At 29.6% G+C, this 21,270-nt stretch overlaps 4 protein-coding genes across 4 annotated transcripts in view; 2 read left to right on the forward strand and 2 right to left on the reverse strand.

The window, feature by feature from the left end:
* Window positions 1-1,396, reverse strand: part of LOC108552870 (uncharacterized) — a 1,964-nt gene extending 568 nt beyond the window's left edge. Inside the window, exons 1-4 of the mRNA XM_017907551.1 lie at window positions 982-1,396; window positions 502-801; window positions 254-442; window positions 12-128 (exon numbers count right to left, since the gene is read on the reverse strand). Coding sequence (XP_017763040.1) covers window positions 12-128; window positions 254-442; window positions 502-801; window positions 982-1,323 — 948 coding nt within the window. The 5' untranslated portion in view covers window positions 1,324-1,396. The remainder of the gene's footprint in view (window positions 1-11; window positions 129-253; window positions 443-501; window positions 802-981) is intronic.
* A 4,985-nt stretch (window positions 1,397-6,381) lies between these two features.
* On the forward strand, window positions 6,382-12,416 carry Setx (probable helicase senataxin). Its single transcript, XM_017907552.1, has 8 exons — window positions 6,382-6,533; window positions 6,762-6,875; window positions 6,951-7,097; window positions 7,169-7,370; window positions 7,447-7,626; window positions 7,720-11,869; window positions 11,989-12,199; window positions 12,291-12,416. Exons 1-8 carry the CDS (start codon window positions 6,450-6,452, stop codon window positions 12,414-12,416), a joined length of 5,214 nt encoding a protein of 1,737 aa, XP_017763041.1. The 5' UTR covers window positions 6,382-6,449.
* Window positions 12,417-13,192: 776 nt separating this feature from the next.
* agt (O-6-alkylguanine-DNA alkyltransferase) lies at window positions 13,193-13,944 on the forward strand. Its single transcript, XM_017907618.1, has 2 exons — window positions 13,193-13,282; window positions 13,362-13,944. Exon 2 carries the CDS (start codon window positions 13,381-13,383, stop codon window positions 13,942-13,944), a length of 564 nt encoding a protein of 187 aa, XP_017763107.1. The 5' UTR covers window positions 13,193-13,282; window positions 13,362-13,380.
* A 1,959-nt stretch (window positions 13,945-15,903) lies between these two features.
* Window positions 15,904-21,270, reverse strand: part of LOC108552923 (uncharacterized) — a 29,400-nt gene continuing 24,033 nt past the window's right edge. Inside the window, exons 2-13 of the mRNA XM_017907617.1 lie at window positions 19,551-19,785; window positions 18,095-18,249; window positions 17,810-18,004; window positions 17,618-17,730; window positions 17,384-17,550; window positions 17,117-17,272; window positions 16,980-17,047; window positions 16,813-16,893; window positions 16,574-16,735; window positions 16,303-16,500; window positions 16,126-16,230; window positions 15,904-16,039 (exon numbers count right to left, since the gene is read on the reverse strand). Of these exons, the coding sequence (XP_017763106.1) occupies window positions 15,912-16,039; window positions 16,126-16,230; window positions 16,303-16,500; window positions 16,574-16,735; window positions 16,813-16,893; window positions 16,980-17,047; window positions 17,117-17,272; window positions 17,384-17,550; window positions 17,618-17,730; window positions 17,810-18,004; window positions 18,095-18,249; window positions 19,551-19,785 (1,763 nt within the window). The 3' untranslated portion in view covers window positions 15,904-15,911. The remainder of the gene's footprint in view (window positions 16,040-16,125; window positions 16,231-16,302; window positions 16,501-16,573; window positions 16,736-16,812; window positions 16,894-16,979; window positions 17,048-17,116; window positions 17,273-17,383; window positions 17,551-17,617; window positions 17,731-17,809; window positions 18,005-18,094; window positions 18,250-19,550; window positions 19,786-21,270) is intronic.

Consider the following 21,270-nt stretch of genomic DNA (forward strand, 5'->3'; position numbering starts at 1 on the left):
CGTGTAGAAACGCGCTCGTCAGCTGGTTCTGCATAGTCTGGTGCTGGAGTGGCAGAGATTACTCGACCTCGAACTTGAGCAGCATCTCTAACTACGGATTGGGAGACACCATTGCGACCGAATCCGACCTACAAAAATATAAAGATTTTTTTAAAATTCTTTTCAGAATCCTTTTGTAGTTTGCAAGCAATTTATAAATGAAGAGAGTAAACATCATAATATTTTTATTTCTTAGTAGTATTTGTTAAATTACCTCAGCAACGTTGCCACGAGCAGTCAGTAATTCAATCAATCTATTTTGGTTTTGTTTATCTTCTTCAGGGGAGGATTTTGGGCTGACGACAACACTTGGTGAAGGATCATGGGCAACAAAAGGTTCAGTCGACGGTGCACTGTTCAAACTAGTCCTTCCTTGCGGAGGAAACGACGGGGTTGCGCCGACCTACAGCAGAAACAATCAATAAGTTTCTGTAAATAAAAAGAATAGCGATTAAATCGTACCTGATTTTGATTTTGAAATTGGTTTTGATTTGAAAATTGATTTTGAATTCCAAGGTTACGCAATTCAGGGTTTTCTACAACAACGGTTTCATCATTGTTGGCAGATGGAGAGGCAGATGCTATTTGAGATGGAAGAGTTGGAGCTGCTTCAAACTGTTGGAATAGAGGTTGAATTAGAGCTGGTCCTTTTTGTGTCTTAGATGTTGGTTGATCAAGTTCAACTACAGCTGATCCAGCTGGACGAACAACGACGCGTTCTTCAATGTCGAAGAATTGTTTCTGGATTGCGGGACGACGTACCTAATCAAGAGCGTTACTTATTTAATATCTTAAAACGAAACAAAATATGGGAGAAACTGATAAAAGGTTCTAAGTGAAATATAAATTAAAAAGAAAAAATGACAAAGAAAGTACAGGAGCGAGGGAGAACGAAGAAGAACCTTTGAAAAAAACAACTTGTTGAATTAGAAAATTACTCACTTCGTATTTACGAGTGGAAACGGCTGGTTTTACTACGTCTAATTGTTTTTCTAGAAGAGCAGGTTGAGCTTCAATTTTTGTGACTGGCACATGAGACACAGTTGGCACGTGTTTAACGTAAGGTACAGCAGCCAATGCTGGTACTTGGGCGGCAGCATATCCGATGTGCTGAGCCTCAATTTTTCCGGGAACGCTGTAGGCAAGCTGTGCTTGCGGTTCAATATTGTTTATATAAGTTACTCCTGCTGGATTCAAGTACGGCATCCTGATGGATACATAAACACCATAGCCACTCTGCAGCAGTGCAACTGCCACTGTGACGAAGAGAATTCCAAACTGCATGCTGCCATAATACGATAAATACAATATAAAATTTTGTACAACAACGAGCTCAATATTTTTTTCTAATTCTACACTCGGCAACTGCTACAATGCAATTATAAAATCTTTAAGAGATGAATGTGGAAATATGTAAAAAATATTTTTATTTTAAACAAGGAATGTAGACAATTTAATTTCAACATCTAAAGATATCAATTTCTAAATTTTTACTGGTACTTTTTTAAAAAGTTTCCTGTCAGCACTACCTTGTGGATTGATATTTCAGAAAAAACAGTCTTCATTACGAACTATTGATGTAACATAACTTCCTCAACATATGTCACATTATTATATATATCTGGGAGTTTTTAAGTTCAGATAAAGACTATGGAAGTAAAGACGATATCAAATAACAATTGGAACGTATACCGTAAATATCAGAAGCATAAAATTAAGAAGTTTTATGACCAACTCATAGTCTTAGACAACGTTACCTTGGTCGCCGAAAAATGAAACGTTGTGCGAACCGACGAAGGGGTGTAAGACTCTGTCCTGTCAGTGGCAGCAGACGTTGCTTATATGGCCACGTGGTAGTAAAGGGGACCCCTTCTCACAGAACCATCGTTCCGGTACCCCTCCCATATGAACAAAGGCTCAAAAGTTGACCAAAACTGGGTCGATCTACTTTACTCCTCCACGTGTTCAATCTTCGAGAAACTTGCTCCCTCGTAGGAATTGATAGTTATGCATCTCCCTGTCTCTATGACACGCTAATTTCACTATTTCGCAATCTTAGATTAGTTATTAGGGGCTCCCAATCATCGTCTCCACTACAAAAAGTCGATGTCAAAAAGAAATCATTTAAGAAATACTACAAAAATCGCATATATAATAGGAGTTGCTAAAAATAACTTAATAACATAGCAATGAAATGATGTGAGTACCATAATCAATTTAGTTATTTTTAAATTTCATATCATTTATTATTGATTTTTGATTATGACCATTTGGATCTTGTTAAGATTAGCAAGTAACATTGGTGTATTTATTGAAATGGAATTAAACACAATATCGAAGTAACATATTAATAAATAACATAACCAGTATCAGGGTAATGCATAATACATGCTTTATTTATTCGTAGTAACAGTTTTTTTTATTTAATCATTCTCGAGGGATAGTTCATCTTAGTAATTACATAATTGTATTGAATAACGTTGAACTAATAGAGATAAAAAGTTTTCTCTTTAATCATATATTTTACTTTTGTTTCATGTATATATTAGCCGCTTCGATTACAAGGATTCGTTGAAAAAATAATTTGACACTGATTTACTCGCTATGTATAGTAATCGAAGATTGATGAATGGAATGGAGCAGTTTTGAATGTCAAAGGATTATAGGCGTCTGAAAGTGAAAACAGTAAATTCAATTGGGTCGATGCGCCTTTGGAATCGAATTCCTATTCATCTCATGTACACGTAGGCCCGTGTAAAATTCATCACTCACGAAATGCTAACGCTAAATTACGCGATTTCTTGCTGAAAGAAAAGAAAAGAACATTTCCTGAATTGACTGTACGAAATCTTATTATTCCACGTTTATCCAATGGGAGAAAACAGAGAGTCAATAACTAAACAGTACTATAACTTCGTAATTCTAAAGATTAGAAGGTAAAAGGTACGAAGATACCTTTCAAATAGAAGATACTTAGTATTAAAAATAATAGACGTTATTTTTTTATTTAAGTAACTTCTAGAGTATTGCCAACTCTGTTACGACTGTTCGCCATGCTCATTTTTTCAGGGGAAAGGTATCAAGGTGATCTCCTGTTATGCTTTTCAACGACATGCTTATTTTTTATTGAAAATTTTAGAGCAGCTTACGTCACACTTAGGCTTCCTTATGGGACAGTTCTAGAACGAAAAATAGAACTATTAAAACCAAAATAAAATTTAGGAAGATCGAGTTTCCAACAAATGACATCTACTCACCGACTTTTATCAGTAATTCTTTTATTTCTATTTCGTTATTATTTTCTTAGTAATCTGAAACTCTCATTTTTGTTTGATACAATTATAATTGTATTTCTTGTAGTATTAGGATTTAAAAATGCTACAGGATTATCGTGCGCGTACAAATTCAATTATTTGTTAAAACGTTAAAATAAATAAAAAAATATGTATTACACGTTACAATCATAACAGCGATTGTATTTTAATTTTGTAATTTAACAGTAATACAGGTCGGTTCAGAAATAACATAACGATCACAAGTTTCGTAATTAGCTTCATAATTATACCTTTTTTTTATAACCAGATATCAATAATTGTGTTGCAAATATAGAAAACCATTTATTTCATGAGTTGTCGATTTAAAAATTTAAGTATTTGGAGAATTAACAAATAACGCTCGTACTTTGCTTTAACAGAGATCCTGGTCTTCAAGTTCAGTTTTCAAATGGTTATTCAAGCCTTGCTTAATATATATCTGTATCAAGGTCGTGCCTGAATTGAAAGAGTGACAATCGAATTTTACTCATGCTTTTGATCAAGATGAAAATGTTACATAAGTAGGCGAATACCCTAAACAGGTAATATGTTCATATCTCATCTCGTTTTTTATCCGTTTATTATATACTTTTTGAAAAACACATAAATCTCTCTTTTATGCCTGGTAATTGCTCGAGTAAGTGTACTTTTTACAGGTAAAGTCGTGTTTACAGCAAAAGAAGTATCATATACTTACTTTAAGCGCGATATACATCGCATCGAGATAAAACTCTTGAAGAAATGATACGAATAAATGGAATCAGGTTACCGCTATATTCTCTTTACTTTTAAAATGGTATCACATCTAGTGCTTATAACTGAGTTAGAAAAATTTAATCAAGATTTAGTCCGATTTTATATTACTTAGTTCTACTCTTAACTAAGAATTTATCATGAAATTTCAAAATTTAAATTGATTTAATTTGATCTAAATTAAACTTTATTATAGTTTTAACACAAGAATATCGTGACTGAATCTTAGATTTAAATAACACAGGCATGATTAATACCGAGTTAGTTTCGATATAATGGAATTTAATCATAATTTCATAATGTATAATAAATTTAAAATTACTCAATTTACGTATAAAAATTAAGCAAGTAAAAATATTTTTCATTTGAAAATGATACGTAAATTAGGAATTGAAGTAAAAATAATAAATCATTCTTATTTATAGCCAAATTATTTTTATCTTAAATTAAGTGACTGACATGGTAAGTATTAAAAAGAAAAGGGAAAGACGAGTGAATGAAACGAAACTGAAATTGAACGGAACATCATTTACGATGTATCAGAGAAATGCAACTATAAATCAGTGTTAACTTTGGTACATCATACTCCTTACACACGGTTCTTCAAACCTTTTTTTAACCTTTGTCTTTTTAATATATACATAAAAAAATAATTGTCTATGAAGATGCTACTATTGCATTTCATTTTAAGGTTAATTACTATCTGCCAATATTAAGCACATATGGATTTATAATAAAAATTTAAATCTGATTAGTACGCAATATAAATCAATGTCCTGCAGAACATTCAACAACGATCCAAATATTATGGTTGTATTGTTTCTTTTCTTCCATACGGGTCTCCACCCTCTTCTTCTGTCTCTCTTTTTCTGGCTCACTAAACCTTTTCTCATCAGTGAAACTGAAACTGAAAGTGCTTACTGAGCATCGTGTCCTGAAAACTGGTCGTCCTTCTTTCGCAACGACGAGAGGCCTATAATTCTCAAAAACGTAAAAACAGAAAATATTTTTTTTACTACATATGACTCAAACCTTTGTCAATATTTCTTACCTACTATTTATCATACATCGCTAAATTCTCTGAATTTAAAGTATGTATTCAGTTTTATTAATGCAAGTAATACTTTCGAAATTTATTGAGATGCAATTGTACTGAAACATTTCAACATTTACATTTCCAATGCTTGTAAGTACTTTTGTAACTTATGATATAAGATTGTGGATGGAAAAACGAATTAACTTGAGATCAAATACCTCATATATATCATATGAGTATTTAACTTCTAGAAAAATAACTGAAATTTCTACGCGCATATCAATTTTTGTAATTATTAAAAAAATTGACGAATTTGTCTCCCCTTATTATTATATTTACATCTTTTTCAAATATATTAAAACGCCATGTCACCTTAACTTGGCTTTTATAACTTTTGCGTTATTAAAATAGGTACGAGAAATACTTACAATTAGATGCTACTATTGAGAGAAAATGTCGGTAACTAACCGATGCTACCGCTTTTATAATGATAGAGAAACTGCAACATTCTATAAACATTTCTTTTAAAATACAAACACAAATAGACACAATTATTTTTCTATTAAAATTGGGAAAAGGAACTTGTGTTTGTTAATATCCTATTCAAATAAAAAGAATGTACTGATAAGTCGTAAAGATGAATCGTTTCTGACATTATGCCTTATTTTTTGATTTTTTGACAGAATGTAATGTATATTACTAATAATGCAAATGCAACATTTTTTTATCACATTAAATTACAAGTTAGAAAAATGATTTAAATTATTACTATTATCTAACGCCACTGTGGCATCCAAGTGACTAGATACACTACTATAAATAATTCTAATTTTACAAAATAAAGGAACTGATGGTCTATTTATTCTTTTTATTGATCCCATCAAAATAAAACATAACTTATAACATAATCTTGTTCAATTTGTTATATATTTTTCAATGTTAAAACACTTACAAAAATCCCCTATTGTAAATAACCCTGTGGCAGCTAAACAAAGAAACTTTTTATTAGTGTAGTTAGAAGATGCGTATTTTTCATAGATGTCGCTGTTTGTAGTAAGGCTATGTGTTATGGCATATATGCAATTTTCAATCGGAGAAGGCGGTAAACGTCAATGCATGTGGTTGTTTTATGAAAATGTTTTTATATAAAAATAACGTTAAAAAGCAATATATCGGTTAATTTTTATTAAGATTATTACATGTCTAAGACTATCAACAGGAACTTCTATAAAATGTTTTAAATGCAATAATGTAATAATAGGTTATTTAGTGGATCAGGAGACTTGTAAATAAACCAATTTTTTAAAATGGGTGCGAACGACACTTGCCAATTTATATTAGAACGTATTAATGTTCCGCATACAATTGTGCTTGATCAACCAGAACATACAGTGAGCATACAATGTTTATTATAAGACTTTCATAAGTAGAAGACACATGTGAAACAATTTTGTTTCTGTAATTATTTTTCCTAATTTATCATGTTTCTATAAATCAAGGTCTTGACAGTTCTTTTTACAAGATTTTAAGCTAATGCTGTTCCTAAATAAAGTATTTTAAATGTCAAAGAAACTAGTTCAACGATAGAAATATTTGTTTTATATGTTATATATTTTCAGTACACTTGTGGCAGAGCCAAAGATAATCAAATAATATGCCATAGTTTGACAGTATCTCGGCGTCATTGTATCTTTTTTCGTAGCAAAAATGAATTATATGTTACAGATTTAAAGGTATATCTTATAAATTGAAATTAATATATTGTAATATTATAACATTTTCCTTTAATAATGATAAATTATTTTTAGAGTGCAAATGGTTTATTTATAAATGGAATTCCTCAAGAACCTTTTCAAACAACTAAATTGTATCCAAATGATGTTATTGGCATTGGTTGTCCAAATGTTGATATTACAGACAATATTATGTATGCATATAAATTGCATGCAATTGCTGTAAGATTTAATTTATTATCTTGATAATTTTCTCAAAATATGTATTAAATAAAAATCTTATATGACTTCAGCAGCCACAAATTGGAGGAGAAAATCAGAGTATTGATACATTTTCAGAAACTGTATTAAATTTTGAAAACACATGTAGTGATAAATCTGATAACATAATTAAACGTAAAAGAGAAGAAAAAAATCAAGATATAAAAATTTTACCAAGCAAAATTCCTAAGTTAGAAGGTGAAAGTTGCATCCTTGAAAAAAATTCTTTAAAAGGTAGTATGTTGTTCTCTTTTACATAAAAGAAATAATAAATTTATTTTTATAATGCAAATGGTTATTTAAATTTTAGAGAAATGTAAAACAACAGATGAAAATGATATTGAAATAATTCATGTTTCACTGAATAGTAGTTTACCAGGTGAAAATGACAAAAATTGTAACTTTACAAAGAAAATTGAATTAAATAATAAATTAAATGTAAAGGATCATATAGACATTAATATGTACGAATCAAGTAGCAATATAAATAATACAAAAATTGACACATCAATGGTCAATAAAGTGGAACCTGATGAATTAATAAATTGTGAATATATGGTATCACCTATATCAAATTCTGTACAAAGAAAAGCTAACAAAAAAGAAATTTCAGTTACTCATAAAAGTAAGAAGGAATCTCAAGAGATTCAAAATCATACTGAAAATGATTTATTGCATACTAAAGGTATAGAGAGTAGCATAAGCAATTTTTATAATTTTGAATCTAAGAATATAGTAAAGAATAATAATGCAGAGATAAATTTTGATTTAAAAAACAATTCAAAAGAAAATACAAAAGGCAATAATACAATAAATAATACTATAAATGAAATTAAAAAGCCAAATTCAGTTAATAAAGCAAATGAATTTATTGTTGAAAATAACAGTGAAAATTTATCGCTATTGCCTTTAAATTTTGTACATAATGAATATGGTATGATAAAAATGGAAGATGAATTGCAATTAACTGATACTGATGAAAAAGCTATTTTAAATTCCTCAAATACAAATTTAGTTCCATTTGTGTCTCCGATAAAGTTAAAGAAAATACAGGAAGAACCAAAAACAAAATTTTCAGAAGATGATGTAGTAAATTTAAGCGATAGTGAAGATGATATTTTTCCATGCTCTCAATTGTTTGATGTTGGATATGGTATGAATACATCTATAAAAGATGAAATTAAAGAAGAACCTATAGAAGCGGAAAATGAAGGATTTGGTATAGTCGATGATGCGGATTTAGTTATTTCATTAACAGATAGTGAAGATGAAGATAATAATTGGTTGCACAGGTTATCTCGAAGTCAAATATTGAATGAAAATGATGAAATAGATGTAGACAGGAAGAATGATATAAAAAAGGAAAACATTTATACAGAAACTGTCGATATTGAAAAAACAATTCCAAATAAATTTGAATTAAATAATGATATAAAAATTAATATAGATGACGAAAAAGAAGCAGAAAAATCTACAAATAGAGAGCAAAATACATTGTTGCAAGGTGTGAAAAATTTAAACAAAATATTTTCATCTGAAGGTTCTCCAGAGAGAATGGAAGTTGATTTTGAAGATCACACTGCAAAATTAGTAGAAACTTCTAATGATATAAGCAGTACTAAGAAACATTCTGTATTACCAAAAAATCAGAGTTTGCTTCCAATGCATAAAGAGACAGAAAATGATATCAATACTTTGAGTGACAATAAAGCAGAAACTACATCTACAAAGAAAAAAAAATTACTTGAAAAGAAAGTACCTCAAATTGAACCACCACACTTGCCTACCAGAAGACGAAGCAATAGTTCTAGTAAAATTCAACAAATTTCTGAAAAAACTGAAAAGTCTGGGAAATCACATAAAAAGAAATTAAGTACAAAAGAAAAGAAAGAACAACAACAAAAATTAAAGGTAGAACGATATTTACACGCGAAAGAACAAAAAAATCGTAAAGTAATTCATAAATGGGCTGATTGTCTTCCTCCTAGGAAAAAAAGATCAGGTAATCTTTCTAAGGAAGAAAAAAAAGCATTGTCAGACAGTAGAAAAATGAAATTAAAGAAACTTGCAATGGACGAAAAACAAACGTCTTTAGACGATAACCATGAAAAGAAACGTATTGTTTCTAAACCAAAAGCAAAAATAACAGCAAAGACTCGAAATGATTTTCTCGTCGAGGAGACCATCTCTGCAACTAAATCGGAAAATGTAACAGAGAAATCTAAGACTACGTCTAGTCGATCTGCATCGGCAAATGATACTTCTCCAAACTTCAAGATAACTAATTCTTCAAAACATAAAAACATTTCTAAAGAAATAACAATGCATTTGCAGCATAAATTAACCCTTAATGATATTTCAAGTTTAGGTAAGATCCCTAAAATATCTAGTACTACCAAGATAAAAGCAAACACTGCGGAAGCCGAAGCGGCGTTAAAAGACCTTTCATTAGAAAAAAAAGTGGATAAGGTAATTGAAATGAAAGATAGTGAATTAAAAAGTAAATCAAACACAGAGTCTCTCAAATCTATCGAGAAAGAATCTTTGGTACCTTTTAAGTCAAATATTAAATCACCAATCCCCAAATCGAAAAAACGAGTGTCTTTTTCTGCGGTGATTCAAACTGTACGTGAATATGAAATTGATGAATTAAATGTCTTAAAAAAAATAACGGGAAAAGATGCACCAATACCTCTAGAAAAAGTTGCGGTAAAGAAGCCAAGAAATATTGTAGAATCTAATGCAAAATGTAATCACTTTTTGTGGCGCATTTTATGCTGGAATCCAGTGTGGTTAGAAGTACAGCAATATTTGAATCAAGATGCACCTGTTATACAGCCTGAAGAACTTAATGTGATGTTAACTCATTATAAATCATATGATGAGTATTATAAAATTATAAGTCCACTTTTGTTGCTAGAAATTTGGCATGGAATCACTAAAGAATTTCAGAGTACAGATCATAAGTATAAACGACCCACATTCATGTGTTCAGTAGTTGAAAACTCTATTCAAACAAACATAGTTCCAAACAATATATTTTTTACAACATTGATGCTCGAAATATTAGCTACGGAAGAAGATATACGAAGGCAAATTCATCCTGTTTATGGAGATCTTGTATTTTTTGAGTATGCTCAAAATCATAACAAAGGACAGTCCTTCTACAAAGTGTTTGCATATGTTACTAATGTGTATTCAACAGTACTAACGCCTTTAACTCGTTTTAATAAAGATTTACAACATTATGTAAAAAATCCTTATACATTATTAACATATACTGTGACAACAAAACATTTTGATAAAAGTATTCCAGTAAACCGAGTTCAAAGATTAAGGGCTGTTGTTTGTTTGCGTCCTAGTTTACGAATGGTTCAAGCACTACAGTATCTTCCTAATTCACCACTAGTAAACTTAATCATAAGTCCAAAATTAGAAATGTACCAGTTACCAATTGTTTCTGAATTAGAGACATTGATTACTGGAGATAAATTAAATCAGAAACAACTAGAAGCTGTGAGCAAGGTAACCAAAGCCGTAGTTCAAAAGGATACCAAACTGTGCTTTATACAAGGACCACCAGGTACCGGGAAATCGAAAGTTATTGTAAATATAGTTACCCAGATATTATACGGAAATAATAGGTATACAAATAATGGAAGTTCCTTCAAGATGTTAGTGTGTGCTCCATCAAATGCTGCCATTGATGAAATTGTTTTAAGATTATTGCACATACGAGCTGGTATAAAACAGAAGGCAAAGATAAAACCATTTAAAATGGTTCGTATTGGACGATCAGAAATGATGCATCCAACAGTAAAAGATATTTCTGTTACTGAGTTGGCAAAACGAGATATTAGGAAAACAGGCAATACAAGTAATATTTCATCTGATAGCATAGAAAATGAAAAGTTGCTTTTACAATCTAAGATGAACGCCCTTCAGTGTGAACTGACTAACTCTCATAGTGTAGATGAAGTTTATAAACAGCATATTAGAATGAAACTGGCAGAAATGGCTACAAAATATGAATTACTAAAGAATCGCAGATCATCAAACGAAATAAATGAAAAAAGCAAAGAAAATATGAGATTACAACGTACAACAGAAAACAGAATTCTTGAACATGCAGATATAATCACCTGCACCCTTTCATCGTGTTATACTAGTCAAATGGAATCTATTTTTGGTATCAACAAGAAAAGGATATCTGTGTGTATTGTGGACGAAGCTACTCAAAGTTGTGAAGCAGAATCTCTAATACCATTGATGTTAGGAATTAATATATTAATTTTAGTTGGTGATCCTAATCAATTACCTGCCACTATTTTGAGTACACAAGCAAAGAAATATGGATTGGATCAATCTATTTTTTCACGGGTCCAAAATGCCTTTGAATTACAACCAAATAATCCAATAATCATGTTAGATACTCAATATCGAATGCAGCCCGATATTTCTTCTTGGCCAAATAAATTTTTTTATGGTGGCAAGTTAAAAAATGCAACTAAACAGGAAAAGAAGTTTCCTTTTTATGCATATCGAATTCTAAATTTAAATACAAATCAGAATAATGATAACTCGAACGATGGAGAAGCGGACTTTGTAGCTAATATTATTTATTGTATGTTAACTTTTGCTGATTTGGATAATTGGGAATCGTATATTTCGTGTGGTATTCTTACGCCATATAATAATCAAAAATCTGTAATATTAACAAAAATTAGTGAAAAGTAAGTTTTTCATTTAGCACGAGTATTTTGTAAATACCATCTGAATTATTTGTTGCTTTTGATCATTTGATGATTGACTGATTTTATTATTTTTAATTTACTGATTTTAATTATTCTAGAACTTCGTCATTACCAGAGAATATTAAAAAGAAAATGAAGATTGAGGTGAATACAGTAGATGGTTTTCAAGGACAAGAATGTGATATAATAATTATGTCGTGTGTACGGAGTCGAAAGATTGGATTTCTATCAGATAGACAAAGGCTCTGTGTTGCTCTTACGAGAGCAAAACATAGTCTAATAATGTGTGGTAACTTTAACATTTTTATGGTAAGATTATATACTGTTATAACAATGGGAAATAGATCAAAGAAAAGGGTATATTTAGAATATATTATACAACAATTTTTATTAATTGCAGAGATATCCAATGTGGAATTCATTGTTATCAGACGCAAAGTCGCGCAAAGTATTTTTTAATGTTAATCCCAATGCAAATTCACATGAAATCAAATCATATATCATTAAGCGTATGGCAAGAAAGTAATCGTTTATACGAACATTTAATTCTTAATGTTATTCCTGTACATTTGTAAATTTCACGTCATCTTCACACTCCTTGAAAATACGTATTGTAGATTCTCATTTCATTTTTTATGATATTGTCCTTGCAAATAATACATTTTGTAAACCAAATATAACGTTCTGACTAAAATAAGATATAAAAATTTGATAAAAAAATATGTGATAAAAAGTGTTTATTATGTTTTAGGTTAAGTTAGGTTAAATCTATTAAACTTAACCTATTTAACATTTATATTATTATTTCATAAGTATTTTTGAAATACTATTAAGTTGATTATAATTATCGATGGAAAATAATAATGAAGTGGTTTTATTAAAACTATTATTTTGAATATATTATTTATCTCAAGTAATAATGCTATAACTAAAAATAAAACTGTAATTTCAATTATTTATTAATATATTAAATTCAAGGTAAAATAAACTAAATTTTTTAACTTGAAAAGAATAAAGGAATAGTTATTGATTTTAAGAAATCCATAGCTCTATATATTTATCGTGACCATTTAATTATTCTTGTATTATATTATTACACGATATAACTTATATAAGTTATTTATTACATAAGATATATTTATAATTCTCAATAACATAAGTTAAACTTAAAATTAAAATTTTGTTTTTTGAATTGAGTATAAACCTTAATTTTTCATATTAACTTCTTTATATGACTCACGTAGCAATCGTGTATTATAGCAAGTACGAATCAACGAATCATTCTTTATTACGTGTTATATCTCAAAGCAAACAAGTACGCAAAGTTAACTTCAAAGATTTTAATACGAATATTTGAATAAAATTTAACAGTGTTTAATACCGGAATTTAGTGTAAGAATAGTAAGAATAGTAGATAATATTTATAAATATTGTTTATTAATATTTTTATTTATTTTCGTAATACCTACAGTTTGGAATCATTTGTTACGATGGTGCGATTTCGAAGTATGACCCGACAAGAATATAAAATAAATCATACAAAATTCAAGATAATTTATGCTTTTCACTCGACACCTTTTGGAAATTGCTTAATTGGCACCACTAATACTGATAAAGCTATTGTACATTTAGGATTTGTCGGTAAAAGTAATGAAGAAGCGTTGACTGAATTAAAAAACAATTGGCCTCTTTCCGAATTGATCGAAAATGACACAGATGAACTAAATAACATCGTACATAAAATTTTTTCCGAACGTGTGTCTACCGATGATTCCATTTTACTTCTCATGAAGGGTACAGAGTTTCAAATAAAAGTTTGGGAAGCTTTGATGCTTATTTCAGATGGTTCAACTGTTACATACGAACAAGTTGCGCAGAATATAGGTAAACCAACAGCTAGTCGAGCTGTTGGAAATGCAGTAATGAAAAATTATATTGTGTATTTGATTCCGTGTCATCGTGTAGTAGGCAAATCTGGTAGCAATAAATATAAATGGGGAACAAATCTTAAAGAAAGTATTCTGACACATGAACGTAAATACGTAAATACTTGAATTCGCTATCTGTCCTATATTTACATATATTTATTATTTCTTTACACATTATTAAATTATTATTTTGTATAAATTTAGTTATTTGAAACATATTTATTTTGTAGTATAAGTATATAAACTTATGTATCAAACTTTTGGTGTTTGTAAAAGATTATGTATTGCTCGTTAATATGAACGAAAAATTTATTTACCTTTATACAATAAAAATTAAACATTACATAAATGTGTTAAACATTATTGGCTAATTGTATAAAATACTGCAAAAAGAAGCAGACACTACTTGAAAAATTATTTTTGTTATTCTTCATATACAAGTATTAGGTATAAAATATGTACATTTATAATATCTGGTATCTAAATTATTAAAAACTTTTGTACATATAAAAACTAATTTCTACTATTTAATTACAATTATACGATAAATATATAATTAAATTAATCTCATTGCACTTTTGCATATTGTAACAGAAACATTATGATGTTTGGATGGCCTTCAGCACTCATAATATTCTAAGATGGTAGTATAAATTAAACATACATAAAATCACATATTTTTATATTTGCATTCAGATAGTTATTTATATAATTGTTTTGTATAAAAAGGTAGCATTTTTTAGTATCTTGTATTAATATACAACATATTAAACTTCGCTCAGTTAGTGATATATAAAATATTAATTATTATAATGTTAATAAATAAATATTAAAACACTTAAACTATAGATTCATTTACGAAATTTTAATATAATTCAATTTTTTAATGTACAGGCCATTCAGATGTCAAAATACTAAATCTTATAAACTTATGATTTTTTTTGAGCTGAATTGTTAAAATTAAAGAATTGACAAAAACAAAGTTTGGCATTTGATGGACTTATTGTTTAAGTTTATACACAGTATGACTGAAAAAGTATTATCTACATTGCAAGTATTACTATACCATTGATTCTATAAATTAATAGATAAGGTATAAGTTTATAAATACATATGTATATACATTTACAATATAAATATAAAAACGAGTTATAAAAGCACTTTATAAAAATGTAAATCACTTCACACGATATTTGCTCATAAAAATCCTATTTTAGGTACAAGTATCTCACTTGTTTCTGCTAGTTATAAAATTAATATTAAATTTAATTTAATCATTGCATAAAAATTGTAAAATATTATTATTGCTTATTTTAAGTTATTTTTTCAGAAGTAATTACAAAGAAAAATTACTCTAAAGTTGATTATCTTATATATTGCTTTAAATTCATAATTTTCATCGAAATAAATTATTAAACGTATTTTAATCAGGAAAAATACAGTTATTTTCTTTTCTTTAAGTACAAATTTAAGAAAAATATATATTTCACTATTGGTGGCCTGTTTTGTACAGTGTTATTAATTTAGTCAGTCTCATTGAACAATCAATAGTAGTAATTGCGTCTACTTGATCCATTTAATATAAGTGAACAATTATGAAAAATATGTTAAAATCAAAGGATATCGAACGTGAATTTCTTTGGATTCTGCTAGCAACATACAGTTTTCAGTTTAGTATTACTTGTATCTTACAAGGCAGTGTTTGGTGGAAATTTGATATATAAGGAAGATCTATGTATCTACAGCAATATTGATTAAAAGCATTTTTTAAATGCAAAATAAATTATAATGATGTTTCTTGACGGAAATACGACTATATTCGTATTATCAATAATAATGTTTAGTTACTTGTTATATAGAATTAAAAGTACCAAAATACTTTTGTTTCCCTGATGCAGTCATTTAGTAATAAAGTCGTTCTTTAAATATATTTCATATACAATATTTACTTTTTCAATTATTTAATATTACCTCGATAGAATCAAAGAAATTTTTACGACTCGGTTTTAAGTCAATAATATTTTCTCGTTTTATGTTCTGTAGTAACATTCATTCATTAGTTCATTGTTTGTTAATCATGGCAGTGTTAGTACCTAAATGTACATGTAAATGTTTTTAGAAAACATAATTACTACTATAAATATTACGAAACCATAAGATGCCGTAACTTTATGTGAAGCTATTGATGGTATATTGTTTCCTGATATGCTGGTGGTACCTGCTATTGTAACGAAAAAATCAATGGTATTATAAAATTTATAATATATAATATAATTAATCAACAAATAAAAGTAGCATCGTTTCTACCTGATATCCTTGATCGCGGAGTTGTAGCAATTCTCATTATTGGATTATGAGGAATTGGTTTCATTGGGGTTGGTGCAGGACTTGGAGAATTTCCATAACACTGACCTATTTAATTATATTAAATTATTAGATATGTATTTTTGACATAAAATATTGATTAGCAGTTCAGAAGCTTACCCTTCTTATATAGACGCATTCCTTCTTTTTTGGGATCAATATTTCTAATGCAATGACCACCCGCTTCTTTGATATATATTTCTTCATCATTTACAATTAAACCAACGAAACATTCATTGGTACTGGTGTCGTTTCGCATAGTATATGTGTACATAACACCTTTTTCTTCCCACTGTCCTAGGCACAAGTACGCTCGTTCTAAAGTATACATTTTCGTTAAGTTTAAAATAATTATTTTAGTAAATTTAAATTATTTAAATTTTGAAAATACCTTCGTAGAGTTCTCCAGATTCACAGTCAGTAACTTTAAAATACATTATTTCGCGAGTGTTGCAATTGCTACTTAATTCAGCACACATTCCTGATAAATCAGTTATCATACCCATATATTGGCCAGTAATCGGGCATGGCGATTCTACCGCACGCTCAACACCTAAATTCAAACGTATTTTATTTAGTATTTTTATTGTAATATACAGTTTATATATTGTTCTTTTTAAATGAACTTACGAGCTTGTGTCATCCAAACAGGTTTATCTAAATTAGGATCATCACACAAATAAGTTTGATAAACTGGACTTAGCACCATTCCTATACGAAAAAAGGAATTATTCCGTGAATCGAATAATTTAAGTAATTTATGAATGTTTTATATAATTATCAAAAAATGTAAATACCTATTGTGAATTCTAGTACATTTTCACTTCGTTGTCTCATCATTAAACATACATAAGCTACTTGTTCACTAAAAATATTTTTTGTTTAGAGATACGAATATGAAAAGTCATTCTAATACCTTTTTAATTAATCCTACCATTGATCTTTGTAATAAACGATGTAGCGGCCAGTTTCTTCATTTGAATCAACAGTAATGAACGTATAACTATTATACCCATTTAAATCAGTGAAAGTCATAGTGCCATTGACAATAAGAGATTCCTCCCATAGACCTTGTGCCCATTTTGGAAATCTAAATCAATGGTACTTTTTATTTTATCAATTAAATATAACAGGCAATTATATGATGATAAGATCATTAAAAATATTTAATGATTAAATACAATAAGATAAAGGAACTAACGTTGCTACATGAGTTTTCACATAATTTGGCATCTTCTTTTGGTTTGGAATCTTACTGAGTACTAGTGTCTCATATCCACTAGTGGAATTATCTAAATTTTGGGTACAACTGGAGTCACTACTGAGTGCCATATACGTTTTTCCTTTTTTATTGTCAACATAAAACAACTGAAAATGAAATTCATTAATTAAAGGTATACAGTGGAAAACTGATAAAATATTATTTTCAACTTACTCCACATCTATACTGTGGTCTACCTTCACATACTGCACTATTGTCCATCAGAGCAAAATAAGTAGAACCATTTGGACCAGGCCAATTGCCTAAACAATTAAATGTAAGGTTTGCTGAAACATTAAAAATAAATAAATTTTCTCTTGAATGCATTAAAAATGGTAATAACAAGAAAATTAGTAATAAAATTACTATGAGACTCAAAGGTGCAACGATTGAAATGCAATCTTAAGACTGAGCCATCAGGGCAATTGTTGAAGGAAGATGAGAAGCTATTACATTCTATAGCTTTATCAGATCCATTATTGAGATTGTACTTGAAATGATATTGGCCAGTTATTGGACAATATTCATTTCTAACGGGAATATTTCCAATTTCTTTGGTACCTATGCAAATAACCAAACAATTATATAATTAAAACATAAAATATTTTTAGCATACTTTGAAATTTAAATAAAAGAAATGATTTCACTTACGATACAAAATTGACGTGGAATTTAATTTATCACAGGATGCCAAGGCAGTGACCTCCGAGGTATAACATCTATTTAGATCTTCTGAGAACACTTCTATAACATTGCGTGATCTCCTTAACAACCGGAAGCATCGGATGCAGTCGCCATCACCGTACCTGAAATAAATGTAAATCGATTTCCAATTTAATTCATTGATGAAATGTCCGCAAAAAAGAACAATAATGTTAGTAAAACCTCTGCATTATCAATTTGTTAATAAGTCAAAAATATCTTTTAATATAAAGTTACTTTTGACAAGAAATTAAAAAATAATAAATAGCAAATTAATTTTACTTAAAACAATCTTAGTTTTTGCAAATAAAAAATGTAATAAATAATATAACGTGTACATAACATAAATATAAAGGATGATTGAAGTTAAAAGATTCTTAGTAATTAAAAATTACTAAAAATTAATAAATTTAAAATATTGGTAATGATGACATACATATTAACTCGTCTTTCCTAGATTCAATAATTTTACTAATAAAGTTACATTTATAATTAATAATTATTAATTATAAACGTATTTCAGATACAATTGGACATCGTTAGTCTCAAAAGAAGAAAATGCAAACAACACCGTCTGGAGTCTGATCTATTTCTATCACAGACACACTGCAGATGTCGGGACATCCCTAAGGATGCATTAAGTAAGCGTGCAATCCGTAACTCACTAAGTTACGGATTTGGTTACAACTTGACTTTCATAGAATTATGTTCATTTGCGGACTAAATATATTCTTGAAAATTCGCATTACCTTCATTATAAATCAAAGATCTCAGGTCACGTACGTTAACAAACAAGTTAACATTAAAGGATATTTATTACACTACTTCAACTTAAATTATTTCTAGTATAATCTATTCCACGTATGCCGATATAAAATTGCAACTACTAATAATATAAGTATCAATTATTATCATGACATTCCATAAGCGTGTTTAACATATGTAACTCTGAATCTCGAAAAAATTGTACCTATCATATTTATCAACGAATAATGTATTAAGACTATGTTTTACTTTTCTCAGTTTGACGCAAAATATTCATTTTACTTTCTCCAGGTTTGCTACTGTATGGCATTTTTCCTTCTTCCTAGCACTGTGCAGTGATCTGAATAAAATGAGGAAGTTAATAATTTTCAATGATATATCAATGTTCCTTGTATTAATGTTATTGTAATCTTCCTCATTGTTGATCGTAAATTTCTCTTACCATTCGATTTTGTTTCAGAAATTCAAACTGCAGAACAACAGGCAACATTGTACTTATGGAATGACCTGATATACTCCATTCTTGTGTTAGGGTCAAGCGGTACCGGAAACGGATAAAACGTTATCGTGAAACAAGGGCAAATTGTGGCGACTCGTGGCCGGTCGAATAAATTACTCAGTGATTTCAAAGTCGACCCACCTGTCCATTAGTAACACGTTATCGCCGACCCTTTTGTGGCAATAACCCCACACGGGGATTGCGTTGAACGTGATGTTGATGGTGGAATATTGAATGGGCTCGTTGCTCGTATCGCTGGCTTCCTTTCCGCTCACCTGTGTCACGAACTCACCCTGAAATTCCGCGGGAAAGTAACAGCCAACCATGAACTGGGGGTCGTAGCCTTGAAGGGTGTCACTTATGATCACAGTCGCATCTGTAAATGAAATAACGGTGTCAAGTTGGTTTTCTTAAATCAATGTTACTCTAATTTAGAACAAAAAATTGACTACAATAAATTTATGAAATATTTATATTTACTTCATACCAAGTTGAATATTGCTTATTATAAGTATATAAAATGCTTTTCTGTTACGAGACTGATTGATCCATGGCCCGACTAATTAGGTGTAGCAGATTTAATTGGGGACTGAAATTATTTACAGGTTGATTCGTTGCTCGAAGAACCACACAGGAAGTGCAGGATAAATTAAAGCTTTATTCTTGAGAAGAAATAAATATTCGAAATCGATGATAAAATAGCGGTACAAGGATTAACTATTAGAAGGTAATTTAATATTTTTTTTTCTTTCATGTGGCTCATTGTATTCGTGGAACAAATCAATACACTTGAAGAGATCCGAAAGAATTGCAAAATAAATTCCCATGTACGAGCTGGAGGTCATGTGAACGACTTTAAACAAGAAGCCTCGATTAATTTATACAGTGTCAATGGCCTTCGAGGTGAAAGAACACGTTCATAATCGATTTCCATCTAATTAATATATCCAGTTTTTAATTACCCTAGGTTTAATTAAATTGCTCAAGAACAATATTTAAACTCGTGTTCCTCTATGTTACCACTTTAAGAACCTTAATATTTTCGTTTCAACTAATGTCCTCGTGAGTAATATCTAACGAAAAACATAAATATGCAATGTAGAAAAATACCAAAATTCGAAATAGTATTACATACTTATTAATAAGTAATTAATTAAAAACTGAACTATAATTAACTTCTTGCACTCGAAAAGCGACTCTCAGTCACCACTTGTTTCGTGTTAAATTGTATATGATTTTTGTATGTTACTGTAAAAAAGTCATCGATTTTATAGTAGACAAATTTCGAGTTACTACTTCTATATTGTAGAAAAACCTTCGAGTGCAAAAAGTTAATTCCAGTTTTAGTAAAATGAATAAGTATATAAGAGGCGAGAACGTAGCAAGTTATTTCACTAATTACTCCATTTGAGGTAAACGAATCGATTGACTTCCTTCAATTAATTATATCAAAATAAAAAAGGAAAGGGAAACGTAAAGAGCAACGTCAATGTTGTCGATATTAGCACGATGCATAAATCGCATTCCACCTTATTGCCCACATGTCGTGCAGCAAACGATCCATGAATGGTCATTAACGTTGGCATTAAGTGGTTACGAAGGCAGGTGCAACGCTGACAGGTGGACCACCGGGAAAACTTTGCAACGAAATATAATACTATCGCTTCTTTCGTTCTATTCCGTCTGCTGACCATTCACGTGGCACGGTATTTCTCCTCTGGACTCTCTATTTCCTTTAACTCCTACTTCTTTGTCAATTAATCACGTAAGCATCATCGATTTCCTTGAAACTCGTTAGGGAATATTCATTGAGGAAGTCAGTCTCACTGATTCCTCGTTATTAGGGAACAATGACGTAATG

The sequence above is a fragment of the Eufriesea mexicana genome, unplaced genomic scaffold, assembly GCF_001483705.2.
Source record: "Eufriesea mexicana isolate 0111107269 unplaced genomic scaffold, ASM148370v2 scaffold8420, whole genome shotgun sequence".
Taxonomy (NCBI): Eukaryota; Metazoa; Arthropoda; class Insecta; order Hymenoptera; family Apidae; genus Eufriesea; species Eufriesea mexicana.